Here is a 27,544-nt window from a genome sequence, read left to right as displayed (position 1 = left end):
AATGCCTAAGGTCAGGAAAAGGCCCCAGGAAGGAGCCCCAGGGAGGATGGGAGGCCAGAAGCCTACAGCTCCCTCTCAAACCATCTGGTTCACTACTGAGTGCCCAGGGATTGGGGATCAAGAGATTGAGGTGATTAGAGACATTAGCTTACAGAGATGGTGGGGAGCTGGCCTGACTCCAAGCCTGTCTCAATCTGCAGAGGTGGGGGAAGGGAGGTCATGACCGTCAGGCTCCCGGGGAAGGGGAAGGCGAAGGTTGCCTGTGCACCACATCAACATCCAGGTTGACACTTTGAACCCCAATGTGGACCAGATAACTGGTGGAGAAACACGATGGTGGACAGGATTGGAGGAGATCCTCTCGAGGCCCTGCTCATGCACCTCTCCGCAGAGAGCCTAACCTTAGGTATCGAGTACCTTTGTTCTTGTGTGAGCCCTCGAACAGTATAAAACCACTTTGGGCTGGCCTTCCTCATCCTTACTCCAGCTGTCCTGCTCACCTTGGGCTCCAGGAATCTCCTTTTGCAGACTCTTCCTCCTGGTGAGCCTCTCTGTCCTCTCCCTGTCTCATCTCCACTGTACCAAGGTCATCTTAGACAGCATGTCTGCCTGGAGTCTAGCACAGGATGGCAGTGGAGGAATTTGAGCTGAGGGAAATGGACTAGGTCTCTAATCCTTGCACTTGGGGCTAAGGCAGGAGACAGAGAATTTGAGGCCAGCCTAAACTATGTAGCATGCAGTAGGCTTTCTGGATCCCTCCAAGGGTAGGCCTTAGTCTTGGCCTGTGTCTAGGTTCCCAGAACCCAGGGCCTGGCTAGCCCTGAGTGTCAGTTTGTTGATGGGAGTTGCTCTAGATCAGACTGTAAGGACAGTTTGGGGTTCTGGTGACTTTGAGCAGAGGGTTCCTTTGAACTGGTCCCTTGAGCTAACTGGTCCCCTGGGCAGGATGAGGGGGAGTTTCCTGGCACTGTGTTTGGGCATTGAAGCACTTGGTGCTAGGACTCAGGGAACAGATGGGGTATCAGCAACCAGATGGAGTTGAATCGCAGACAGTATACAGGGTCTTCAAGACCTGCTTTTAGGCTTCCCCTTCCTACTCAATTTATCAGTGGCTTAGCCAAGGCCACCAACGTCATGTGGACCCAGTTTGTAGAGGACAACAAACTGGAAGGAACAGCCCATGTGCTAGATGAAGGACCCCAGCAGGCTGAAGGGATAAAATTGAACGCAGGCAAGTGCTGGGGGATGTGGGGGAGGACTGCTGCTTGGTGTTTGTGCTGTTTGTGGTGTTTGTGGTGTTCGTGGGAAGGGGACTCTGGTGGTTTGCTGAATAACTTGATGAGTCACCAGGGACTTGGGGCCATTAGCCAGAGGGCTCAAGGCTACCACAGACCTGCCGACTGGGTTGAATTCCATTGGGAAAGGGACAGGGCCCCTCAGTCAGCAGATGGCAGTAAGAGAGATAATGGCTCTAGGGGAAGCATCTAGGGTTTCCTGGAGGACAGCGGACTCTGCTACTGTGTTAGGCAGCTATGGGAACCTCACTCAGTGCCTGAGGTAACTTCCAGTGGTGCCATCCCGCCCTACAATGTCCAGCAGGACTCCTGCTACCAGCAGACCTGACCGAGTCCTTGACTGAGTGAGTTCTTGGCTTTGACCTTAGCTGAGCTCTCAGGCTATAAGAAGACAATCCCACAGGCAGGGAGGTGTGTGTATGAAGGGGTCTGGGCCGTGAGAAAGAGAGTCTCTTATCAGCCTTTCTAACCCCCACTCCAGTAGACACAGGCACAGTCTCTGACAGCAAGTGCCACGTTAGCGCCTAGTTTCACTTCCCAGATGGCTCCGCCACACCCCTCATCCCACAGGCAGTTCGCTCTAAGACTAGAGGCAGGACGTCTTGAAGCCAGTTCACTAAAATACGAAATACAGGCCATCTGGTCCCAGGAATCCCTCCAAAGTGCAGAAACCCCCTTGAGCCTCCACTTAACACCACATGGGTCAGCAGCTACCATGGGACCACAGGCTGGTTCTGTTTATTAGGAAGTACTTTTCCTGGAGCCAGGATAAAAATCTATCTCCAGAGGAAAGGATCTCTTATAGATACAGGAGCCCTTTGCACCATCCAGACCACTCCTCTCTGATTCCTAGGTGGGATCCTGTGGAGCTGCCTTTCTCTCATGGTACAGAAGGCCAGGTATTGGAGGGTACAGTCTCCACCATGAGCAATGACTTTCTAAACACACCAGCCAGGCTACCCATGAAAGAGTAGCCAGGCTGAGCTGAGAAAGAGCACTCCTGAGGGACGGGAAGGCCTGTGCATGTGGGGGCGTGTCTCCTAACACTCCTTCTCCTGGGGGGCTGATGGTGTCTGTCCCAAAGCCTAGAATGGAGCTGTCTGACTGGAGATCTCCTGGGTAGTGAGTCTTCACAGAGGATGGTAAGAACTCTTTGAAAATCACTGATCTCCCCTTCGTTGTACACATGTTATCACACCAACTATGCTGGGTGCTTGCTCTGAGTACTTGGGGTCCTGGAAATGAATGAGAGGCTTGTGGTCATCGCGAACCTTATTTAGGTTCAAGACCTGCAGTGTAACAACAGACCTCTGGGTCACCACTGTGGCTGATAGAGATCCAAAGTAATTGGTAACCCATGAGGGACCCATCTTCTCAGAAGTGGCTACCCAGTGGATCCTAGGAAGGTAAACAGGAAGAAGAGAGGATGGATGGGGGACTTTCTGAGTCCCTAGGCTGAAGGTTTGCCCTACCATAGTCCCTAGCTGGGCTGTGTTTCTTCTTTTGATCAGCAAGGGTCTCAGCGGATGAGGCAAGAGGGCCAAGAAAGGCTCCCGGGTCCCACTGAAGGAGTTGCAGAGCCTTGTTCAGAAAGGCTACCCGACTTCAGGGTTGAATCCAGAGGTGCAGGCAATACCAGGTTTGACATTCAGTCTGTGGCCACCTCCAGCGTGCAGCCTGTCTCACAGAGCTTGGAGAACTGCTCTGAATACTGGCTCCCAAACCAGACTTCAAGACTGCTTGGCCCAAGCCCATCTCCAAGGAGTCAGAACGTGGGTGTGTGGAGTAGTCTGCCAAATAAGAGTGCCTCGGCAGGGGGAGAGCGGGTGGGGAGAATTTTTGACCAACATGATTTCCTGATTCTAAGAAATTTCCATTGAAATTCTTACAAGAAACAGGAAGGAAAACAATACTTATGTGGGCATATGATTGTATCGCACACTTGCTGCACACACACACACACACACACACACACACACACATGACTTCTCTGTGAGGCAGAGCTAACAAAACACCCCGCCGTGTTCAGCCTCAGTGAACCACAAACATATGGCTTCAGTCTCCTTGAATGACGCCTGGTTTGGGAAACTGGAGAAGTGGGGGAGGAGCATTTGAGGAAAAAATAAAACAAGGGAGAATTGGAGGCTCTGGCTGGATCCAGATGTTGGGCTAACCACCCCCAGTTTTTGTGTTGTTCTTGTCTGCAGATGTGTGAAAGCGAGACACAGTTGACATCCCAAGGTTAACCCTGGTGGAGCCACAGTGGGACACACACACACACACACACACACACACACACACACACACACAACATGCACTCATGCACACACACAGACACACACACACATAGACACAGACACACACACACACAGACACACACACACACACAAAACACACACATGCACACACACACAAATGCAAACACACCCACAAGCACTCATGCACACTCAGCACCTGGTAGGCCTGCCTTGTAAACTTGCACTTGTTCTCTTTCTATTTTATGGCAGAAGCCAAGAATGCTGTAAACAGCACAATTTGAGATTAAGTTATTTACAGAGTCCTAGGTGCAAAAACAAAACAAAAAGCCCCAGTGGTGTGCCCAGGAGCATTGCAGGAACGGGAAAAGTAAGGGCTCGGCTGTAGCCCCCAGTGGAAGGTGTAACAAGAGCCCCAAGGCACTGGTGCAGGGTGGAAACTCTTAGGACATTTTGTTGAATGAAAACCAAAACAAGCAGGAGGCAGATTTGTTTTCGTGGAAGAACCAGGAAGGTATCCTTGAAGAACTTAAAGGAACAGAAAGCTGTGGGTGGTTTTTTCTTTTTTCTGTTGGACTATGAACATAAAACGGAAGGGATACACACAGTGAGGACCCTGCTGGGATAAGGTGAGGAGGATGCTTTCTAGGTCTAGGAGCATACTCGAAAGGAACCAAAGGACAGGTAGAATTGCAGGGCTGCTCAGAATGGCAAACCACTTGCTGCCTACCTAAGCAGCATCCCTGAGGGAGGGCCTGACATAAGTGAAGGATAATGCTTTAGCAGATTCTGCCCACCAGACCGTCACTGTCATGTGACACAGGAGTTTTTCAATTTTGAATGAGGCACTAACACTCAGTGACAGAAACAAGAGTCTTCTTGTGGCCACTTCCACTTTGGGAAAAAAATCTCTCATTGGCAGGTATGAGGTGAGGAGGGGATTGCCGCCCAGGGGAAGGGGTCCTCTGTGGTTTGATGAAAGATCTGTAGACTTGTGGAAAGGTGAATCAGCTTGCAATAGAGGCTCAAGGGCCCTCTTCAAAAAAACCCTTGTCCTTGTCATTGAAGTTAGTGGCAGTGTACACCAGAGAGCCCACAAAGCCAGATGGCAGGAAAGGCCCTCAGGGAGACCTGGGAAGGAAAGGAGAAACTGAGGCTCAACCTCCAGGGTGTGAATCTCAGGGTTTGCTGAGGAGACTGAATTAAAAGGAAGAGTGAATGCTTGGGTTTGACTTAGGAAGAGGCCACAACATCTCTTTGGTCAGAGCAGGGATGTATGTCTTCCCAGGCTCCTTGGAGACACGATGCAGGACCAAGAAACCCATGGCTAATGGCTGGCCAGCCACATAACCCCTCTGTGGTGGTTTGAATATGCTTGGCCCATGGGAAGGGGCATCATCAGGACATGCGGCCTTTTTGGAGGAAGTGTATCACTGTGAGGGTGGGCTTTGAAACTCAGTCCAGTGCAGAAGAGATAGTCTCTCCTGGAGGTAGTTGGATCAAGATGTAGAACTCTCAGCTCCTCCAGCACCATGCCTGCCTGGATGCTGCCTTGCTACCAGGCATGATAATAATGGGCTAACTTCTGAACCTGTAAGCCAGCTCTAATATAATGTTGTCTTTTATAAGAGTTGTCTTGTTCATGGTGTCTCTTCGCAGCAAGAAAACTCGAACTAAGACACCTTTTGAGCTACTTGGAAGCTTCCATCAAGTGAAAGAAGCTGACTTTGGCCTCTGGGATAGAGGGCTCAAGAGTAAGATACTGGGTTTCACTTGAACTGAGGGTTCCAGACAGTAAATAAAGTGCATCCAAGCCCAACTGAACTTCCCTAAGTTGCCAATGAGGCCCAGAAAGTCCTGGGTTTTATCTCTAGCATTTGGTGTGGTGGGAAAGGTCTATAATTTCAGTACATAGGAAGCAAATGTAGCAGAAGTTCAAAGTCACCCTTGGTTACATATTAATTTTGAGGCCAGCCTGAACTATAGATATCATGTCTCAAAGAAATAACACCAAGCACACACACACACACACACACACACACACACACACACACACACACACACACAGAGCAAGCAAAGAACCACCAAACACAAAAGCAACAGAAGCTGGAAGTTGGGCCCTCAGACCCTCAGGAACTTCTACCTAGGGCCTGAGAAGAGCTTAAAGGAGGATTCTTCCATGGGGGAGCCTCCAGACCCTACACTGGGACCCCATGGGACACCAAGATACCAAGATGAGGAACCTAACCAGGTTTGAACTTTGAATATAACAAAGGAGACTGAAGACCCTAACATGTCCTCCCAGGTTCCTGGGAAGTTGCTCTCTTTGTGACCTACTGACTTAAAGCAAGGGGTGTCCGTGACAATGGGGAACTGGGTGAGAGTTGATGGGTTGTGGGATTGAGAAAGCAGAGGAAAACAAGAGGCAGTGGCTCTGAGAATTTATGAAGCATGAGGAGAAGTAGCTCAGAGTGTCATGACTAAATCATGGTAAGACCAGAAAGATATGGCTGTGCCACTTGGGAGGGCCAGAGCCGTATGAATGGCTGTATCAATGTCTCTGTCATGAGGACTTCCCAGGGGAGGTGGCATGTATGTTATGACCCCTGACAGCAGAAACAGGTAGAGAGTTCACAAAACGTCTTTGAGATGCATTAATAAATTAGGAACAAGTCTGCCACCCATCATGCACCGGGCTGTGCCGAGTCATATGCCTTCTCATAGCAGCCCTGTGAGCAGGGTGATCTTCCCATCCTGCAGGTGTTACTGAGGCACTCATGCCCAGCTAAGGGCTGGTGAGATAGCTCAGGTTCTAAAGGTGGGAGCTGCCCAAACCGGTAACCTGAGTTCTTTTTCTGAAGGCTGCATGTTGGAAGGAGACAACTGACTCCTGCAATGTCCTCCAACCTCCCTGCATTCTCATCAACACATGCTTCACCCCCTGCCAAATAAATAAATAACTCTTAAGAAGTGGGGCATACACATCTAGAGGGTGATCTCAAAGGTCCCGTTTTTTCCTGGAACCCTGTGTGGGATTCCATATTCACTCACCCCTTCCTCCCTCACTGTGATTTTCACAGCCACAGATAGCTAAGTGCAGGCTGCATTCACCTGGGCTAAAGTTGGCCTGGACAAAGGGGGCTCGTGAGTTAAAAAACTGTGGAAGAATGACTGAGAGAGATGGATGGCAGCCAAGCTCCAGTGGCCTCACCTCACTTTCCTCCTGGCTCTGTCCCCTCCCAGATGGTAGGGCCCTCTACAGCCCTCACTGTCATGGCCATGCTCCTCTCAAGTCTCTTGCATCAGAGAATGCCAGATACAAGTCAGTATGAAGGCAGGGGAGACACGCCCAGTGCCCCCAGGACCCGGTGTTCAACCTTTTAATGGAAGAGCGCTGCTAACTGAATCACTCACTCCTTGCTGGGATAAGTGGCTATTCCAGGGAGGAATGCTCACTTGCCTGTTGTCACCACTGGGCTTTAGAAAGGAACCCAGGTCCCGGTACAGGCATGTCAGATGTGACTGAAAATTCACTGACCTGGTGGTTCTGACACAGCCAGGGTTACAAATATGACAGGAGGAAGACACAAGTTGTTGCCCATAGCTACCGACAACTAAGGAGGCAGGAGGTTTGCACAGACAGGAGAGTGAGCTGGAGTGCAGGTGGGAAGACACACGGAAGGACAGGTGGTGTGCTTAGAATGATTAGACGGCCAGGAGGATTCCAGGAGGCAGGTTGTCCTAGAGATGGAGCAGGAGCCAACGGTAAGACATGGCATCTCACTGGTGCTGTCAGTGTCCTCTGCTTCCCAGAGGCAGATGCTACAGAAAGCTACCAACTCCTGGGGCACCATCAGGAGCCCCTGGCATGGAGGTGCAGGAGCCCTCAAGCCATGCTCTTCAGCTCTCCAGCTGGACCATCAGGTTTTTAAGAGGCTTTGAAACCTCACCCTGCTTTGAGTCTCTTGTTAGTTCTGGTGGAGTCAGTCCTGCTGAGGCCTGGCATCTGAGTAGAACAGTGCTTCTGGCTTGCTGTGCCTGGAAACAACCCATGTGGGACCCTTACCAGAGCAGTGCCCCAGGGCAGGGACACCGGCCCAGGGCTGGCTGCTCAGGGTTGGATGGAGGACAGACTCTGGACCTGTTTATGAATTAAAGAGGGAGGGCTCAGCAATGAGATGCTTGGGGCTCATCATTCAGGGGTGTGAATATGGCTCAGTAGTAACAACTTGTTTAGCCTTTATGGGATCCTGGGTTTGAGTTCCAGACCAGGAAAACAAGAAGGAGGAGGAGGAAGAGGAAGAAGAGGAGGAAGAGGAGGAGGAAGAGGAGGAAGAGGAGGAAGAGGAGGAAGAGGAGGAAGAGGAAGAAGAGGAGGAAGAGGAGGAGGAAGAGGAGGAAGAGGAGGAAGAGGAGGAAGAGGAGGAAGAGGAGGAGGAGGAGGAAGAGGAGGAGGAGGAGGAGGAGGAGAAAAGTAATACATCATTTTCTCCCACAAAGGTTTCATTCTCCATTGCTAGGAACCACTAAAGCAGGTCCTTTTCTCAATGGCCCGACTGTCCTGCACCTGCCCTAACAATAATAAACAGAGGAAGCACGAACACAGCTTTACTCAGCTTAAGACAGCATTCCAGTCCCAGCAGGAGGAGTGTCCTGGTCTAGTGGAGAGAGTAAGGAGCTGGGAGGCTGTCACTGGGAGCACAGGCCAGGGAAGAGCGCTTTAGCTCACACCGATGACAATGGGGCAAGACTAGGTGTAAGGCCTCAGATTTCCAAACAGGATTTTCTTGAGCTAAGTGACAAAGCCAGGGTGAAGCTTCAATGTGACTACCAAGTCCATGTTGGCTCTGATTCCCTGCCCAAGGGGCAAGAACAACAGAAGCAGAGTAAAGGGACACAAAGCCACCCGGAAGGGAGCCTGTCTCACTTCCACAGCTCTGGGGAACTGTGTTTCCCTGGCTGGTGTTGTCTCCAGCCTGTGAGCAGCTTAAGTTCAAGGACTAAGTTCTGGGTCTACAGTACCCATCGCAGGGCTGAGTACCTGGCAGACAGGCTCAGGAGAGCTGATGTGACACAGCCGCTGGCTCGTTAGGCGAGCACTCTGAGATGACAGTCCTTGGGAAGATAAATGGACAAGGCAAAGAGTGGGCATGGTGGGACGATTAAAGAACAGTAAGTGTCTTGGGGCAGGGCGGAGCAGAACGGTGGGGAGGGCTCCTGTGGAGGGTGCCTTTCTAAGGAGGCAACTGTAAGTCACTGAGATACAACAGAGAAGGAGTAAAGGGTACGAAGGCTCCAGGCTGAAGGGAGAGCATGTGTGGAGGTCCAAGCCGGGGAAGAGTCTGGTCTGATCAGGGACCAGTGGTCCAGTGGATTAGCAATGTGAGGTTAAGAGATGAGGTAAGGCTTGGCCCAATCTGCTTTCCTGAGACCGTTCTGGCCTCTGAGTGGATAGACGGCCATGGAACAAGAGCTGAGGTACGGAGACCAGCAAGGTGCCTGTGGTTTCAGATGAGGAAGAGAGCTCTGGGCCTATGTGGAGGGGGGTTCTGCCTAGGAGACAGTTGGCTCAACTTGCTGACAGCCTGGCATCGGGCAAGGAAGGAGCCAGAGGACAGGGCAGCTGTAGCGGCCATTTACAGCAGAGTGGAGGAAAGCCCAGCACTGGGCAAAATCTCTAGGCGATGACACCGAAGTTCAGATTCTGTGAGCCATCCAGAGACATGAGGCAGGCTGTTATTAGCTTGTGGGACTCACAGGAGAGATGGGGTGCTCTGTTCTTGGGGGTGCTGAGTAGTTATAGGTTTTATTTGAAATACACACCCCGTCCCTATCTCATGTGTTGAAGGTCTGGTCCCAGTGCAGCAGTGTTCAGACGTGGGGTCTTGGGGAAGTGAATAGATCATGGGGCTCTGAGCTCATTCACTGATGGGTTCTGAACTTATCAGGATCCTGGGACAAGTCACCGGTGTGTGCTCTGGAGGATGTATTAGAACAACAGCCTCTCCCCCTTCTCTTTTCTTTTCAGGTGCCACGGGCTAAGCAGTTCTATCCCACACACCCTCCCCACCACGATGCTCTGCCTCACCATGAGCGCAGTGACCATGGACCAAAACCTCTCAGAGGATGAGGGAAAGACCTTTCCTTCCTCAAGTTGATCTTCCTGGGTGTTGTCACTATGATGACAAGCTACATAGGACCAGGAGAACACGCACAACATGAGGTGGGGAAAGGCCCAGTGCATAGCAATAACCAGAGGCCTAGCAGAAGACAAGACATGGGGAGGAAAGAAGGAACTGAGAGCAGGCAGAAGCCAGTGGAGGGGAGGGCATCAGGAGAGGATTCCAGAAGGATGAGTAATTGACCATTTTGACTCACATGAAGAGATCACACACACCAGGGACAGAATCTCCCTTGGACTTAGCAATGTGGAGGTCACTGTTGACTTTAACAGGCTTCAAGCTCACGAATGACTGAAAGCTTGCATAAAAGGAGGCAATCATTGGTGTGGGTCAAGGAGTCAGGAAGGGTTCTGGAGGGTGGGGGTTGAAGTAGCTGATTGGTGCCCTGGCTGGGAGAACTGTCTCCACCTCACAAGAAGGCCAGCTCTTCCACAGCAGACAGCCATAGAGGCTGGCTCTGGGGCAGAGCCCCGTGCCCCTCCCACCCCCTCTCACCTGGAGACCACCAGTGGTAGGATCAGCATCTTCAGCATCCTCATCAAGAGTTCTCCAGGGAACTGGAAGTAGCTAATCTCCTGAAACAGAGCAGGGGCTGGGTCAGAGCTGGCGGTGCGGAGTTCAAATCGCTTGCTTCCTTGCCGTCTTTAACACGCTGCTGTCTGCTGCATCCTGTCTGGAGCCAGGCGGACGAGAATGGCTTGGAGCTAAACAACCCAGATCTTGATGAGCCCCTCCCTCACAGCCAGTCTGAGCTTCCTTATCACCAAGAGGAGGATAATACTTCATAGAGTCATTGGGAGGCTCATTGAGCGACTGTGCATGATCACTTACGCCTTGAGTGAGGGAGCACTTCAGCATCACACCTGGCGAATCTTTCCCCATCAGTACCAATCATCCACCCATCCAGGGAGTAAGATCTGCTTCACAATCAGTAAGGGGTAGGAGAGCCAGATACATGCGGTCTCTACAACCCACATTAGCCAGGCATCACCACACTGGGGTCCCCAAAACAGACTAAACAAGGTTCCTATACCAGAAACGGTTCCAATCTAGTTAATGAGGAGATTGGCCAGTAAGCCACAGCTTTCTTACAATCCAGTAAGATTTGCTCCGCTAGCTTTACCCCTGAGAAATGCCAGGTCTGGAGGCAGACGTACCACTCCATGTAAAGCACTCACCTTCAGCCTTTCATAGGCACCATAACCTTGGTAATAGCCATCCAGGTAGAAAGGAAGATATTCCAAAAATATATTTGACACAAGTGCCTTGCCCTTTGGCTATCATACCATTGAGACATACACCCCAAGGAGTAGGAATCTCCTCAGGAGCCTCACGCTGGGAGTAAAGGGATGAAGTCTGGTGCCAACCAGAAAGAGAACTTGTCTCCCACGGACAGATTTCATACAGTTCTGATGAGGATCAGGCCCCCTTTCGGAAGAAAGGGGAGCCAAGACAATGACGGGTTGATGGTGGTGGGAATACAGCCAGAACCACTCAGCTGAGGGTACCTCTTGTCCTCTATTCTTAAACCTTCATGCCAGGACTGTGAAGATGGCTCCAGAGGTCAGTGGCCTCTCTGGTCCTCTTCCTGATGTAGCCACATGGAATAAACCTTCATTGCTTATACGATCACTTACTTCTTTAATTGATCTATTGAGGGTGAGTCCTAAGCCTAGCTCATCATGGCTGCCAGGCCCTAGGCTTAGCTCCTAGCAGCCCCGGCCACTAGCTGCTTCCAAATGGGAGTCCACAGGAACGGAACCCATCAAGAGGAGCAGTGTAACTGAAGGACAGTTAAACGTGCCATCCAGATAACAAAATTCTGCCCTTTGCATGTTCTACAAAACAACTTGTGGTTTGTCTGAAATTCTAACATAGCCACACTAACACTAACACAAGCTGTTCCTAAGGCTTAACTTCAGGTTTTCTGTTTCTGTTGATTGGGATCCTTACTCCAGAGGGGAGGGGGGAAGGGAGAGAGAGAGAGAGAGAGAGAGAGAGAGAGAGAGAGAGAGAGAGAGAGAGAGAGAGAGAGAGGATGTGGGTGACAAAGCTGAAGGATCTGCAGACACCACCAAGTTACATTTCGGTGCCTCAAACTATCTGAAAAACTAGTGCCAAGCTGGGTGTGGTGGCACATGCCTTTAATGCCAGATCTTGATAGCACATCTGTGTAGGCAGATCTCTATGAGTTCAAGGCCAACCTGATCTACGTAGTGACCTGCAGACCAGCCAGGGATTCATCATGAAACCTTGTCTCAAAGGAAAAGAAAAAAAAAAAAAAAAAGCAAAAACAAAACCAGTGCTTGACATAATGGTTTGTTAATGGTCTGGGGCCTTGAAAAGCCCCAAGCCATGGATAGACTTGTGTTGCTGTATAGACCCCCCCCATCCATGTCACAGCCAAGGACATGTAGGAGAGATACCTGGGCTTCCCACATCCATATGCTCCAGCAGAGTCTCACAAAACTACATTCCTCATGTATCATGTCTGTATCTTTATGTGTTTGCAGTACTGGAGATTAAACTTAGGCTCTTGCATGACCATGTCCTCTATTTTTTGCATTAATTGTGTCTGTGTGCATGTATGTGTATATGCATGTGTGTGCGCATGTGCGTAGGATGGCTTGTACTTGGTTGTCAGCGGATAACTGGTAACAGTCACTTTCTCCTTCCACTATGGGCTCTGGAAATGAAACCAGCATGGTCAGGCTAGCCCAACAAGCACTTTTACCTGCTGAGCCATCTCACAGGTCCAAGGTTAGCAATATCTTAACCATCAAATATTGTTCACTGTCGAGCCAAGCAACATCTTTCCAGCCATGACCTGTTATTTGTACAACTTACGTTTTGTCCCTGAGACTAATAATTGACTGTTTTTTATTTGCTTTGTTTTCTTTGAGCTTCTTACTAATTTCTCCCAAATGCTTTCTATCTATTGAAACATCTAGGCGAGCATTTCCTACAACAGAAGCCCATCCTTCCCTTTGATCTCATCTGGACCTCTGGTCTGCAGTTTTCCACAGTCCTGTTCTGAGTTGGTGGAGGGTGGAGCTGTTCTCAAGGCCCAGCTGCTGTCCGGGTCTCTTGGCTTTCATCATGGGGTTTATCCTGCACAGGATCCAGTGATTCTTGAGTTGTTTGTTTTCCTGGTTTCCGTCCTTATTTTGCTGGAACATCTCCTTTGGTGGCTTCCTGAGATTCTGAGTCCTTGGTCCTACTCTTCCCTCTGACAACAATCTGGTTATAGCTGACATTCTCACGGAAAACAATTTCCTTTTCTGGTTTTTAAATTATTTTATTAGTAGTGTTTATGTGTGATGTATGTGTGTGTTTGTACACATGTTGTGCATGTGCAGGCCTACAGGCCAGGGCACATAGGTCAGAGGATAGCTTTGAAGAGCCAGTTTTCTCCTTCCACCTTTATGGGTTCCAGAAATCAAACTGGTTGCTGGGCGTATGCAGCAGGGATCCGCACACGCCAAGCCATCCAGCCACCCTTCCTCCAGCTTAACGGGATGTTTTCTCTTAAACTGCCAGTCCTGCCAGTATTGCGGCAGAAGCCAAGCCTTATCCCTGAAGTGCCTTTTAGAGCTCCTCTGTCTGTCTCCATCTTTCTATGACTTCACAGTGATGTGTCACAGGAGGGGAAGACCTTCCTTCTTCTTCTTCTTTTTTTAACTCTAAAAGGCTTTCTTGTATTCTCCGCACATTTTCTCTCCTACTTTTTTTTTTTGTGGACATTCTCCTTTTTTCATATTTCATCATTTGGTTTAATTTGTTAGACTTCACACCTTCTTCCCAGCTGCTGACGTTTTCTTCTTCTTCTTCTTCTTCTTCTTCTTCTTCTTCTTCTTCTTCTTCTTCTTCTTCTTCTTCTTCTTCTTCTTCTTCTAAATTGCAAACATTCTTTTTATTCTTGCTTGTTCTTCCTTTTTAGCATCTATGTTGGTTAGGTTTTTTTGCTTTGTTATGTCTGGGTTTGTTTTGTTATGTCTGGGTTTAGTTGGTTTGGTTTGTTATGTCTGGCTTTGGTTTGTTATGTCTGGGTTTGGTTTGTTAAGTCTGGGTTTGTTTTGTTATGTCTGGGTTTGGTGGGTTTGTTTTGTTATGTCTGGGTTTGGTTGTTTTGGTTTGTTATGTCTGGGTTTGTTTTGTTATGTCTGGGTTTGTTTTGTTATGTCTGGGTTTGGTGGGTTTGTTTTGTTATGTCTGGGTTTGGTTGTTTTGGTTTTGTTATGTCTGGGTTTGTTTTGTTATGTCTGGGTTTGTTTTGTTATGTCTGGGTTTGGTGGGTTTGTTTTGTTATGTCTGGGTTTGGTGGGTTTGTTTTGTTATGTCTGGGTTTGGTTTGTTATGTCTGGGTTTGGTTTGTATGTCTGGGTTTGGTTGGTTTGGTTTGTTATGTCTAGGTTTGGTTGGTTTGGTTTGTTATATCTGGGTTTGGTTTGTTATATCTGGTTTTGGTTTGTTATGTCTGGGTTTGGTTTGTTATATCTGGGTTTGGTTTGTTATGTCTGGGTTTGGTTTGTTTGGAGTGGGGGTTGTTGTTGATGTTGTTGTTGTTTTGTTTCATTTTGTTTGTTTTTGTCAACTTGACACAAGCCGGGGTCATCTGGGAAGAAAAACCTCAGCTGAGAAGATGCCTACATCAGATTGGTCTGAGCCAAGCCAAGGGGATTTTCTTGATGAATGATTGATATAGGAGGACCCAGCCCACTGTGAGCAATGCCACCCTGGGCAGGAGGTCTCCAGCTGTGTAAGAAGGCAGGCTGGGCAGGCCACAGGAACAAGCCAGTAGGCAGCAGTTCTCCATGGCTTTTGCTTCAGTTCCTGCTCCCAGGTTCCCTTCTTGAACTTCTGCCCCAACTTCCCTTTGTGCTGGCCTACAACTGTGAGCTTACATAAACCTTTTCCTTCCCGAGTTGCTTTTGGTTGTGATATTGTTTAACACAGCAGTAGAAACCAAATGAGGGTATGGTAGCACAATACCTTTAACCCCAGCACTCGGGAGGCAGAGGCAAATGGATCTCCGAGTTCGAGGATAGCCTGGTCTACAGATTGAGTTCCAACACAGCCAGGGCTACATACAGACTCTGTCTCTAAAAAGCAAATCAATCAACTAACTGACCAATCAATCAATCAAACAAACAAAGTGTTTGTGGAGCTAGGACTGGAAACTATGACTTTGTGCACACTAAGCACACAGTAACATTGAGCTACATCTCATTTTTTAAAAATCACATTTATTTACTTGTGTGTACTGTGGACACATATGTGCTATAATTAGCGTGCATGTGGAGGTCAAAGGACAACTTTCAGGAGCCAGTTCTTTCCTTCTCCCATGTGGTCCCTGAGTATTGAACTCAGGAAGTCATCAGGCTTGAGAGCAAACATGCTCAGCCATCTTGACAGCCCTCTTTCTGTTTTATGATAACTACAATGTCTCTCATCTCTCCAAAGATCTTAGGAAACGAGAAAAGGCCTCACTATGTTGCTCTGGCTGACCCAGAACTTGATATACAGACCAGGCTGGTTTTGAACTCATGGTTCAGCCTATGCTTCCAGAGTTCTTGGATGGCGGGCGTTCATCACCACTTCAAGCCTTTAAAAATTGATTTTAAGGTTCTCCAGAGACCCTATTTTCTCTTCCTTTAGTTTCTGGTTTGACATCTGCAGATTTTCTCACATTTCTAGTGACTTCCACTCATAGGTAGACATGGAATATGAAGCTTCTGGGCTGTTAACTGCAGGGAGGGGACAAGAGCCTCTTTTCTCAAAGAGCTCATAGGCCTTTCTGTGAGGATCCAGCAGGAGGCCTTGTGCTGAAGCCCAGCTGCCAGCTGTCCCAGGGTTCTGCCTAGGTGGCCACACCTAGGACCCAGTGTCTACAGGTTGCTGTAAACTGTGATGGGTTGCATATGCTGGGCCGAGGGAGTGGCACTATTAGGAGGTGTGGTCCTGTTGGAGTAAGTGTGACCCTATTGGAGTAGGTGTGTCACTGTGGGTGTGGGCTTTAATACCCTAGTCCTAACTGCCTGGAAGTCAATATTCTGCTAGCAGCCTTCAAATGAAGATGTAGAACTCTCAGCTCTTCCTCCGCCATGCCTGCCTGGATGCTGCTATGCTCCCACATTGATGATAATGGACTGAAACTCTGAACCTGTAAGCCAGCCTCAATTAAATGTTGTCCTTATAAGGTTGTTTTGGTCATGGTGTTTGTTCACAGCAATAAAACCTTAGCTAAGACAGAAGTATTTACCTCACCACTGCCCTTCCCTCCCCTCACACAGCTGGATCTGATGTCGCCCGAGCAAGCTTCTCTGGACCCTGTGCAGGCTGGAGCTAGACACGGAAGAAACAGAAGTCGTCTGACCATGTGGCCTGGAAGAGCTCCAGGGTCTAATGATTTCTGTCCACTCCTTACTTCACCCCTGCTTTGCCCTTCCATACCGAGCCCTTTGGAGTTCTTTAAGAAAAGCTACTCAACATCTGCTCTCATGGGCCATGATGCCAGCCTTCTGGGTTCCTCTGAATGGGGTTAGCCAGCTCCACCCACTTCCCATGCTGTCTAACCAGCATCCTTTCTCTTTGGTTTGGGTACTTGATATTTTTGAAAATATTCTATCAGTTCCTGCAAGTTCCTCACATATGCGCTGTGGCGTGAGTGGTGAGTGTCTGGGTGTGTGTGTGTGTGTGTGTGTGTGTGTGTGTGTGTGTGTGTGTTTGTGTGTGTGCGCGCGCACGAGCGCAAGCGTGTGCATGTTTTACAGATGCATATCCATGCACACAAACACACAAAATAAATGTAATAATTTTTAAATTTTTCATTAAATTCATAGAAAGGAAAGAAAATGGATTTATTTATAAATCCTCATAGCTTAAGTGGAAGTCTCAAAATGTCTCCATTTTAATGAATTATTTACATCCAAACATTAAAGAAAATCACATTATTTTTGTGAGTTTCTCTTCACAAATAGAACAGTCTACCATTTTCCAAATTTCTGCCTTTTGTATAAGCTCAAACAATTGGAAGGATTTGCTGTCTGAGTCATAAGCAAAGAGACCAAACAACAACAACAACAACAACAAAAAAATCCTGGATTTCAGAGGACAAAGCTCAGAAAGCCACTTCCTGCCAAATGAGTATTCTGACTCCATCTGCACCCTCCTTCAGTGTCTCTGCCAGGTTAGTCCAGACCTGAACACATCCACACCTCCAAGAAGATGAGGAGGGGGCTCGGACACAGGAGGTCCCAGACGAGCTGTCTTTTACTAAACACTAATAAGAAGTCCAATTTGTTTTCACAAAATAATCTCCCAGAATAGACGGTTGCCTCTCTAGCACCTGAGTGCAGGTCCCCGGCTGGTTTCATTTGGGCACATTCATGGTCTTTGTGCCTCCTGCTCCCTGAGGATCATATCTTGGGGTCAAGAAAATCCATGCAACCAGCAAGATCCTGACAACCTGAGTCCAGTACACACACACACACACACACACACACACACACACACACACACACACACACACAGAGAGAGAGAGAGAGAGAGAGAAGAGAGAGAGAGACAGAGAGAGAGAGAGACAGAGAGAGAGAGAGACAGAGAGAGAGAGAGACAGAGAGACAGAGAGACAGAGAGACAGAGAGACAGAGACAGAGACAGAGAGCAGACCCAGATTTGTGGGAGAAGCAGACACCCATTTAAAGAACTTGGAAGAGGGCGGCCGGCAGTTACAGTGCCACAGTGGAGGAAAGGACACCGAAGGGACAGTGAGGCAGGATTCATATTTCAGATGGGCACTTGGCTTAGAGCAGGAACTTTCCAGTGCAGGTCAAGTGCATTTGCTGCTTCTCTTGTTGCGGTGACCAACTAGCTAGCAGAGCTACTCAAAGGAAGGAGGGTTTATTTCAGCTCAGACTCAGAGATAGAAGATCCAGCTGCTCATGGGGAAGTCACCAAAGCAGGTCAGGAAACAGAGAGATGGTGCTGGTGCCAGCTTGCTTTCTCTTTTTATCTACTCTGGGTCCTCCCACCTGTGGGATGGTGCTGTTCACGCTGAAGGTGGGCCTTCCCTTTCTGGAACACAAAATTAAACCTTTCTGGAGGCAGCCCCTTATACTTCCCCAGGGGAGTGTCTCCACCCTGATTCTAAATCAGAGTGGTCAAGATCAACCATCGCAGACAGACTTCGGCAGGAAGACAAGAGAGAGGGTGAAGTGGCATTCAGTAATGTCTGTATACCAGACATTGCTGATCTTTACTCCCTTCAACAATTCTAGAAGATACATGTGCTCCCTTTACTCCACAGATAAGGAAAATGACGCCAAAGTAGAGAGAGGACTTAGCTCAGCCATTGTGGGTTTAAAGGTTGGGGCTGATGCTTCAGAAGTCCCTGCTTCTTCCTAAGTAACTTCAGGGGGTAAGCAGGGTCACTTGGTTGCCAGGGAAGAGGACATCATTCGTTAGTGGAGAGTCTGAAGCCTGGCTCCAGATTCAGAGACAATTCAATGTATCAGGGAGTTAAAGGGTGCTGAATCCTGTCTGGTCCACAATCACCCCGTCTTCCACCCAGGGATCACTCCCAAGGGTTCACTCTTCCTCTCTGTGGCTTTGCACAATTGTCCCAAGCCCATGTTTGATGATGGGAACCTTTCAGCTTTTGCTCTCTGCACTCCAGTCCCTTAATCTCCCTGTATATTCCTATAGCTCTCCTCCAAATAAAAGGCTTGATCCATTGCTCCCAACTTTTATACACCCCTGAGCCTTATTCTGCTGCATAGGAAACCCACCCTGGATCCTGGTCATGAGGGACCTGTAGGGGTGTTCTCTGAAGACCCCTGGTCTCCCCTCCATTGCTCTCAACTCTCAACCCTATGCTTTTTCAGTGGCATGTCTTTGTCCCCATCCACCTTTCTGTGCTGGCTTTGTGGCCATTCTGCCAGCCATTTTACTGACATCTCATACTAGTGGGTGTTTTTACACCCATGATACAGATGGGAATGTTGGGACCCAGAGAAGCAACCTGGCTCTCCTCCTGCAACACCTCTAGAAGCCCCAGCCCCACAGACCCACACACCCGAGGGCCTGACCTGTGGTGAGAGGCGCTGGGTCCTGAGGAAGAAGCCAAGGAGGCAGCCCACGATGACAGACAGCACAGACAGGATGAGGAGCCCGTTGTGTCTACACACTGCCCGCCCTCGAGCCAGAAAGGCGCCCAGCACCATGCTGAGCCCAGCCTGTTGGCACCATTCCATGCACTGTAGGTTGTGGCCCAGGTCTGGGCTGGAGGCACAAGCCTCTCTGCTTACAGGTGAACGGAATCCTAAGCACCTATCACCGGCCTTTCAGCCATGGTCTGTGCAGCTGCCCAAAGGGAAGTCACAATCCTATTACCAGCTGAATCATTAGGAGTGAGGAGCAGATTAGGGCCTGGGAAATTAGAGCAGGCCACGTGGTCGGGGCATCCAGTCCTCGGAGCCAAATGCTTCTCTTGAAGAGGGGAGGGACCGGACACCATGGGAGGAAGCAGAGGTGCTTCACTCCACCTCATTCCTCAAAGATGTAGAAGCGAGGCAGCGAGGTACCAGTCAGTGCCCACCTCAGTGAATGCTAGTGGGCATCCGATGGCTGTCCTAGACGCATGTTGTTGTGTCAGCATGATTCATGCTACTGTCCCCATGAGTGAGTGCCGTAAATGTGGCACTTTGCCGGTGTGGACTCAGGGGGTCCCTCAGCACAGTCGATGAGCTGGCAGTGTGGGGTCAGGTGACTGAGAGGAATTTAGACTTGAGTTCAGTTGCTCTGACTTCAGCCTAATGTCAACAGGAAATGAATAAACTTTCTTCCAAGAGGTCCAAGCCCAAGACAACCCACCCCACACCCCTCAGGGACTGTCATTTATTTTAGAAGCATTTTTATTTATTCTTTTTTTTATACATATAAACGATGCATCTTGATCACATCGGAATGAAACAAAAAGGAGGACATGGCTGCTCCTAGGTGTGGTGGAGCAGAAGGTTTGTTGTAGTTAAGAGGAAGAAAACAGCCAGAGGTATTTGGAAGAATCTAAATGGATGTGGCCAGACTTAGCCGGGCCATGTGAGGAGAGAGGGAGAGGGAGGGCAAGAGAGGAGCCAAGATCAAGAGGGGTCTGAGCCAAAGACTGGTGTAGCCAAAATGGCTGAGTTATCTAGGACCAGAGAAGCTGGGGGGCGGGAAGCCCAGGCTCTGGGCTGGAGTTCAGGGTAGGGTATGCCAGCCAAGAAGATCCTGTAGCAGGTAGGGCCTGAGGAATTCTGGGAGGACCTGGGGGGCAGTGTTACCTTTGATATGACAATAGGCATCTCAGCCATTTGTCCTGGGTTTGAGACTTAACAGCATCCATCCACAATAGCAACTCCTCCGGGACCCTCCCCAGCACACGCTCTTCCCATCTTCTTGTTTCCTTTTTCTTCTTCTTCATCATCTTCATCTTCAAATAATCTAGACTGCAATTAGTGCTGTCTGCATGAGTGTGACCAGCCTACCAGTACACACACACACACACACACACACACACACACACACACACACACACACACACACAGCACCGATGAAAAACAATCCCCTTGCCCCAGCAGTCATCAATTGCCAATCGCTCCCAAGCTAAGCTCATAAGCCATTCTCCCACCCACGCTGGAGCTGTTGTCCAGCTTGATCTCGTGCAGGTCTATGGGGACAGCCAGAGCTGCTGTGGACTCGTGAGAGCAATGGTCACACCATGTCCAGAAGAGGACATGTCACAGCACTCCGCCCCACCCTTCGGCTCTCGGCCTTCCAGCCTTGTCTCCTAGGATGTCTCCTGAGCCTTGAGAGTTGAGCTAAGTGTCCCATTTAGGGTGACGTGTTCAACAGTCTCTAGTTTTCAGTGTGTTGAGCTGTCACATGGCAAAGAGAGGTTTTTCTGGCTAAAGTTGACAATGGGAATACGCATCACTTTTTAGAAGGTAGTTTAACAGCAGGCCTGTCTAGAAAAAAAAAAAAAACAATAGGTCTCTGCTGTAACGGGGTCTATGGCTCTCTAGCCACAGGCCTTTGTCTAGGTTTAAGGCACCAAGGTCTGGTTATTTATAAGATGGCAAAACCCAGAAGATCTGCATCCGAGACCCAGGTCTGCTACTCTAGCCGTGTGACCCTGGACAAACCATTTTATCTCTCTCTGCTTCAGGCTCCCCAGTCATAGAGCAGAGACGATAATAGCATCTAGCCAGAGGGGCTACGAGTGAGGGTAAGGCTACGAGTGAGGGTAAGGCTACGAGTGAGGGTAACGGAGAACTCTAGGCATGGAACAGCAACCAAGCCACTGTGGTTGGAAAAATCACCACACAGCATCTCAGCGGGAGACTCCTTCCTGCTCTTGCTGTGGCCTGCTCTGCCCTGTAAGCCAGAGGGAACTGACCTGCCTGTGTCACTGGGCATCTGTAATCTCATTAGGGTCAGTCAGACCCATCCCCATCGGGCTGCAGCAGTAGGGAGCAGGTGTAGTGGAGGTGGGGATGTGGCAGCGATGGAACACACACAGTGGCAGCTTCCTCTCAGCGAGTGGCCGGGGAGGAGCTGAAGGGGAGGAAAGGAAGCCGTGCACAGACTCTGATGCCCTGTTAGCAAAGAGATAGATTCTGGTCCCGACTGAATCAGCTTGTGGCCTTGTCCTCAGTACTGTCCAAAGAGAAAGGAGTGAGAAAACCAGAGCAGCCCAAAGCCTCTTCTCTTGGCAGGAGAGGAGGTTGGGTACCTGCCAGTCTAAGGACTTTTTTCTCTTAAAGCTCAAAGCTCCCTGATACACCTTCAACTCCAACAAATGCCTCATTTTCCAGTTTATCAGGTAATTAATTGTTGCATGCAAAATCCTGGGTAGACTTAGCAATGGTTTTAAGCATCACCTACACCCACCCTGAGCTATGCTAGAGTGGATGTGGCTTGCTTCTCACTCAGGCTCTGAGACTGGTTACTGGAATGTGCCACACACACCACCTCCCCCCCACCCCATCATCACCCGAATTACTGCTGACCCCGTCCCTCCACACTCTAACGCTCCCTCCGGGCCGCCGGCCCTTCCCAGCATGCCAAGTCTCTTCAGTGATTCCACTGACTTTAAGCAAGCAGATGTTCTGGGTACTGGGGACAGAACAGTGTGTCAGATACAATCTGACTCAGAGAACCTTCAAGAAAAGTGACTACTTCACACAGAAGTGTGAGTGAGTGGCAATGAGCTTGCTACACACAGCTTTGAATGAAGTCTAAAGGCTCCCTTGTTAGAACCCTTTGACAGGTCACTTTGGCCCACAGAATCGATTGTCTTTTAGGATCTGATTAAATATGCATGATTGTGGTGGTTTGGATAGGAATGGCTCGTGCAGATGCATGTGCTTGATCGCTTGGCTCATAGGGAATGGTATAGGAGTAGCTGTAATGGTAATGGAGTAGCTGTGTCCTTGTTGCAGGAAGTGCGCCACTGTGGAGGCGGGGCTTTGAGGTTTCCAATACTCAAGTTACATCCGGTGTGGAATACAGTTCTATATCTTCTGATCAAGATGTAGAACTCTCAGCTCCTTCTCCAGCACCATGTCTGCCTGCATGCTGCCATGCTCCCACCATGATGATACTGGACTAAACCTCTGAACTGTAAGCCAGCCCCAATTAAATGTTTGCCTTGGTCACGGAGTCTCTTCACAGCAGTAAAACCTAAACTAAGACAATGATTATAATAAACAAACAAGCTTGGGAAATGCTGGTGAGACAAATAAGGCCAGGTCAATCAGATTCGTCATTCTGGGTCAGCTGAGGGTCAGCTGCTGAGGTCCTGCCTGGATGTGTGGCTCGACTGACAGAGTACGCGCTTAGCGTGCCTGAGGCCCTCTATCCCCCTCACCCTCAGCATAAACCAGGCATGGTGGTGCACATCTGCAGCCCCAGTATGTGAGATGTCGAGGCAGGAGAATTAGAAATTCAGGATCACCCCCAGCTACTTAGGGAGTCAGAGGCCAGCCTAAGTTATATAGGATGATGTTAAAAAACAAAACCAAACCAAATCATTCATTCAAATTCATTGCTCGGGTGGCCGTGTGAACTTGAGCATTTATTTTTAACCTCTCTGTAAAGTGGGGAGAAGGCAACAGTCCTTGATAGGCTTGCGATGTGTTCCCTACAATAGTGTACACAAACGGCTTAGGTCAACGTGCGGCCCCAGATACTCCTAGGTTAGCATGTTTCCATTCGGGTGCATTAGGTCTTCAAGGGGGATGGTTGACTCCAGCCTTGTTTGTTTGTTTGTTTGTTTTAAGTAATTAGTTTATTCCCAGTACTTTCCCCAGTACTCTGCTGTTCCTAAGAATCAGTCATTACTGAAGCTGTCAAACCATACAGAATAAGGGGTTGTTTCTTCCAGATGGGATAGTCACTCTCTATTGAAGTCCAGAAGAGCCAATAAACCACAGGAAGACAGCTCTTTAGGCGTCTGCTTGAAACCAACAGCTACAGCACAACTGCTGGTCTTCAGTGAGAGCCATGGACTCCCAGCCTTGTTGTGGGGACCTCAGAGAGTTCTGAGACTCTGCGCCTTGGGGTACACAGAGGAAGCTGCAGCCTCCAGAGGGAAGCGCACCCCTCGAACCCCAGGATATCGGAAGCCTTGGGACCCATCCTTATTGGCTTCCTATTGCTGTCAGAAACAATATGACCGAAAGTGACTTTGAGAAGGAAAGGCTTTATTTGGCTCACACCTCCATCACAGTTCGTTATTAAGGGAAGTCGAAGTAAGAACACAAGCAGGGCGGAAGCTGGAGACAGGTGCTCCAGCAGAGGCCGCCAAGGATGGAGGGGATGGACCACATGGGTTGGATGGTTCTGGTGGGTAGGGTGGATCTGATGGATCAATCGATCAGATGGATCAATGGATCTGATGGATTTGATAGATAGGATGGATAGGATGGATCTGATGGGTCTGATGGATCTGATCAACCTAATGAATAGGATGAATCTGATCAATCAAATGGATCGGATGGATCGGATGGATCAGATGGATCTGATAGATCAATGGATCAGATGGATCAATGGATCTGATGGATTTGATAGATAGGATGGATAGGGTGAATCCGATGGGTCTGATGGATCTGATCAACCTAATGAATAGGATGAATCTGATCAATCAAATGGATAGGATGGATCTGATGGATCTGATGGATCAATCGATCAGATGGATCAATGGATCTGATGGATTTGATAGATAGGATGGATAGGGTGAATCTGATGGGTCTGATGGATAGGATGGACCCAAACAATGCTCCCACAGACTTGCCAGCAGGAAAATCGAATAGAGGCATTTTCTCAATTGAGGTTCCAGCTTCCTCGGTGACTCTAGCTTGTGTCAAGTGGACAGAAACAAAGCAAAGCCAGAGTTAAGCACCACAGGGTCCTTCTTTTCCCACCACAGCACACACCCTCTGCCTGTTATATGGAAGACATCCTTCCTCAGACTCTCAAATCTTTGCCTTTGCTGCTTCCTCTGCCTAGCATGTCCTTCAGTGTCACCACAGTCCCAGGTCACATGCCACTCTTCCTTGACACCCTCTCTGACCTCCATCAATGTGCATCTCTGTCTTCCCAGCTCCAGTTCAGGTCAGCTCAGGTGGCTTCCATAAGTGCACAATGACCTGCGATATCCTACGATTGGAACACCTCTGTGGAGGAGCCCCACATTTGGACAGTGGATAGTGGAGGACCCCACAGCTGGGCGGTGTGGTGTGGTAGAGCCTCACAGCTGGGCAGTGTGTTGTGGAGGAGCCCCACAGCTGGGCAGTGTGTTGTGGAGGAGCCCACAGCTGGGCAGTGTGTTGTGGAGGAGCCCCACAGCTGGGCAGTGTGTTGTGGAGGAGCCCCACAGCTGGGCAGTGTGTTGTGGAGGAGCCCCACAGCTGGGCAGTGTGTTGTGGAGGAGCCCCACAGCTGGGCAGTGTGTTGTGGAGGAGTCTCACAGCTGGGCAGTGTGTTGTGGAGGAGCCCCACAGCTGGGCAGTGTGTTGTGGAGGAGCCTCACAGCTGGGCAGTGTGTTGTGGAGGAGCCCCACAGCTGGGCAGTGTGTTGTGGAGGAGCCCCACAGCTGGGCAGTGTGTTGTGGAGGAGCCCCACAGCTGGGCAGTGTGTTGTGGAGGAGTCTCACAGCTGGGCAGTGTGTTGTGGAGGAGCCCCACAGCTGGGCAGTGTGTTGTGGAGGAGTCTCACAGCTGGGCAGTGTGTTGTGGAGGAGCCCACAGCTGGGCAGTGTGTTGTGGAGGAGTCTCACAGCTGGGCAGTGTGTTGTGGAGGAGCCCCACAGCTGGGCAGTGTGTTGTGGAGGAGTCTCACAGCTGGGCAGTGTGTTGTGGAGGAGCCCCACAGCTGGGCAGTGTGTTGTGGAGGAGTCTCACAGCTGGGCAGTGTGTTGTGGAGGAGCCCCACAGCTGGGCAGTGTGTTGTGGAGGAGTCTCACAGCTGGGCAGTGTGCTGTGGAGGAGTCTCACAGCTGTGGGGGTGTGGTGGAGGAGCCCCACAGCTGGGCAGTGTGTTGGGAGTTGGCATCTAGGGGGCTGTAGGTGTTGGGAGTTGGCATCTAGGGGGCTGCAGGTGTTGGGAGTTGGTATCTAGGAGGCTGCAGGTGTTAAACTGTTGCAACACAGAAAGTTATTGGTGCTTTCAGCATGTGCCAGTCTGGAGCCCTAAGGCAGCACAACTCTGCCAGGGTTTGCCCAGTAACGGCAGGGTGACCTTGCTTGCTAAAGAGTAGGGAGAGGCCCAATAGGCTTGCCAAAAATAGGGCCTGTTTGGTTTGACCTCAGTAAGCCAGAAAGCAGTGCAAGGGAAGAGCCTGTTCTGAAGGAGGTATGGGGTGATAAAGGAGATGGTTGGGCAGAGCTGGAGAACAGTGGCTTCGGGGCTGGGGCCTGATTCCTTCCAGTGGGTGTCAAGACACATTAGCTGAGCTGTCTAGACCCTTGGTTGGGTTGGGGTGATGACAGCTCTGGGTTTGTTGGCAGCTTTCCAGAGACATACCAGAGGCGCCTGCCTCTCCCCCGCTCACCTCCCTAGCTGGCCAGGGCCTGAGCCCTTCTGGGAAGGTTGTTGTGGGCAGCCAATCTTGCCGATGTGAATTCCTGGTATCACTGGAGACCTGGCTAACCTCTGTGGAGGGGCCCTGCACTGTCTCACTGGCCTCACCAGACAGAGGGAAGTGATTTGGTGGAGGACTCATGCCTGTACCTGCCATCTCCTTCCTACAGTGTCTCAGGCCTGAACCCCAGTGAGATCAGCTGCTGTTCCCTGGGGAGCGCTCTGTCCCAGCTGCTGTGAGCACTCTAACTCCATCACCTGGGCTTACTCAGGGGAGCCATCGGGACAGCTGACCTCCTGAAAGGGCTAGACCAGAAAAGTATCTAGTCACAAGGCCTGTGACATCGGATCTCACTATTTGATTAAGTAAAAGAAATAACTAAAACATAGAATGCAGATGCTCAGTCAAAATAGTCATACCTCAGGGGATCCATGGGCTTGTGGCCACAACACGGCACTGTATGGTCCCAGCCCATGCTTGTGGAGAGTTCTAGCAAACATTCTATGGTGGCAATGAGCAAAATCCAAATCTCAACTCCTGGTGGATGCTGTGTGGTGTTTCTAAAGTTAATGAGCCTTCTTTTCTCCCTTCCCATTTAGGAAACCCATGGTTTCTACACTGTACATGCTGCCTCTCACTGGAGTATGTTGGGTGGAAAAAAGTATAAAGTTAACACATGCCCAGGGAAAGTTTCAAAGCCAGTCAGAACTCTTTGTATCAAGTCACAGAAAATTAAACCAAACTAGCACAGGTAAGAAGGAAATTCATATGTGGTCCGATGGCAGAATTCGTGGGCCTCAGAGCCAGGAGGACATTTGCAAAATCAGTGTAGCATGTCTCTGCTCACAAAGCAGGAAGACAAACTCAGAAAGAAAGCATTAAAACAGCTTGCTGGTTATCACAGTCCCAACTAGTCATCTGGTTTTATTTGCTAGCTAATGTAATTCTCTTGTTTAGTGCAAGTTGTTTGCTTTGCTTTACATAGGAGCTCCTGTAGCCCAGGCTAGCCTCAAATTTGCAATCCTCCTGCCTCAGCTTTCCAAAATGTCAAGATTACAGGTACTCTGCCAGACTCACAATGCCAGTATCAAGTGCAAATGTATAGCTGCTTGCTTGGTGTGGTAAGTCTTTAACCTTAGCACCCAGGAGGCAGAAGTAGAAATATCTTTTCAAGCTTGAAGGCAGTCCAATCTGAGTTCTAGGACAGCTAGGACTACCTACTGAGACCTGCCAAGCAAACAAACAAACAAACAAACAAACAAAACTTTAAATTCTATTCAGAATTCGGAATTACCCAAATCAAATCACAGTTTGTGGTTCGTGTCTCCCACATGTGTATGTATTTGTTTTTTAGCAGACCCAGGAAAACACTGCACAGAACTGCACGAGTCGTACTCCATGGGTGCTTTCTGACTGCCTAAGTAGGAGTAGGGAAGAATTTGAGAGGAGCCAGTGTCCTCACTGTCCGTGTTACTTTCACCTTTAATTACCCGCCACTATGGGGAAGGCAGGTATGGGCATTGGGTTCGTTGGCTGAGTTTCCCAGAATGCATTCTGTCCTTGTTGAGTGCAAAGCAAGCTCCATTTGAAGAAAGCAGGGTTCCTGGAGGCTGTCGATGCCTCCTTCTTGCTCACTCTCAGACAGAATGTGCTTCTCTGGAGCTTGCTTACATCTTGCTGTACTCCCA

At 49.4% G+C, this 27,544-nt stretch overlaps 1 protein-coding gene and 1 non-coding gene across 3 annotated transcripts in view; both read right to left on the bottom strand.

Annotated features, from left to right (window-relative positions):
• Slc1a7 (solute carrier family 1 member 7) overlaps nt 1-19,198 on the bottom strand; it is a 44,337-nt gene extending 25,139 nt beyond the window's left edge. Inside the window, 2 exon segments of one of the 2 annotated variants that reach the window (NM_001108973.1) lie at nt 10,228-10,307; nt 18,822-19,198. In NM_001108973.1, the coding sequence (NP_001102443.1) occupies nt 10,228-10,307; nt 18,822-18,986 (245 nt within the window). In that variant the 5' untranslated portion in view covers nt 18,987-19,198. 2 annotated transcript variants of the gene reach the window in all.
• A 3,945-nt stretch (nt 19,199-23,143) lies between these two features.
• On the bottom strand, nt 23,144-23,279 carry LOC120103276 (small nucleolar RNA SNORA2/SNORA34 family). The gene has a single exon (XR_015621557.1). It is a non-coding gene; the product is annotated as a small nucleolar RNA SNORA2/SNORA34 family (small nucleolar RNA).
• Between the last annotated feature and the right edge of the window lie 4,265 nt (nt 23,280-27,544).

The sequence above is a fragment of the Rattus norvegicus genome, chromosome 5 (assembly GCF_021556685.1).
Source record: "Rattus norvegicus strain SHRSP/BbbUtx chromosome 5, alternate assembly SHRSP_T2T, whole genome shotgun sequence".
Lineage (NCBI taxonomy): Eukaryota > Metazoa > Chordata > Mammalia > Rodentia > Muridae > Rattus > Rattus norvegicus.
This window is presented reverse-complemented; position numbering and strand designations above follow the sequence as displayed.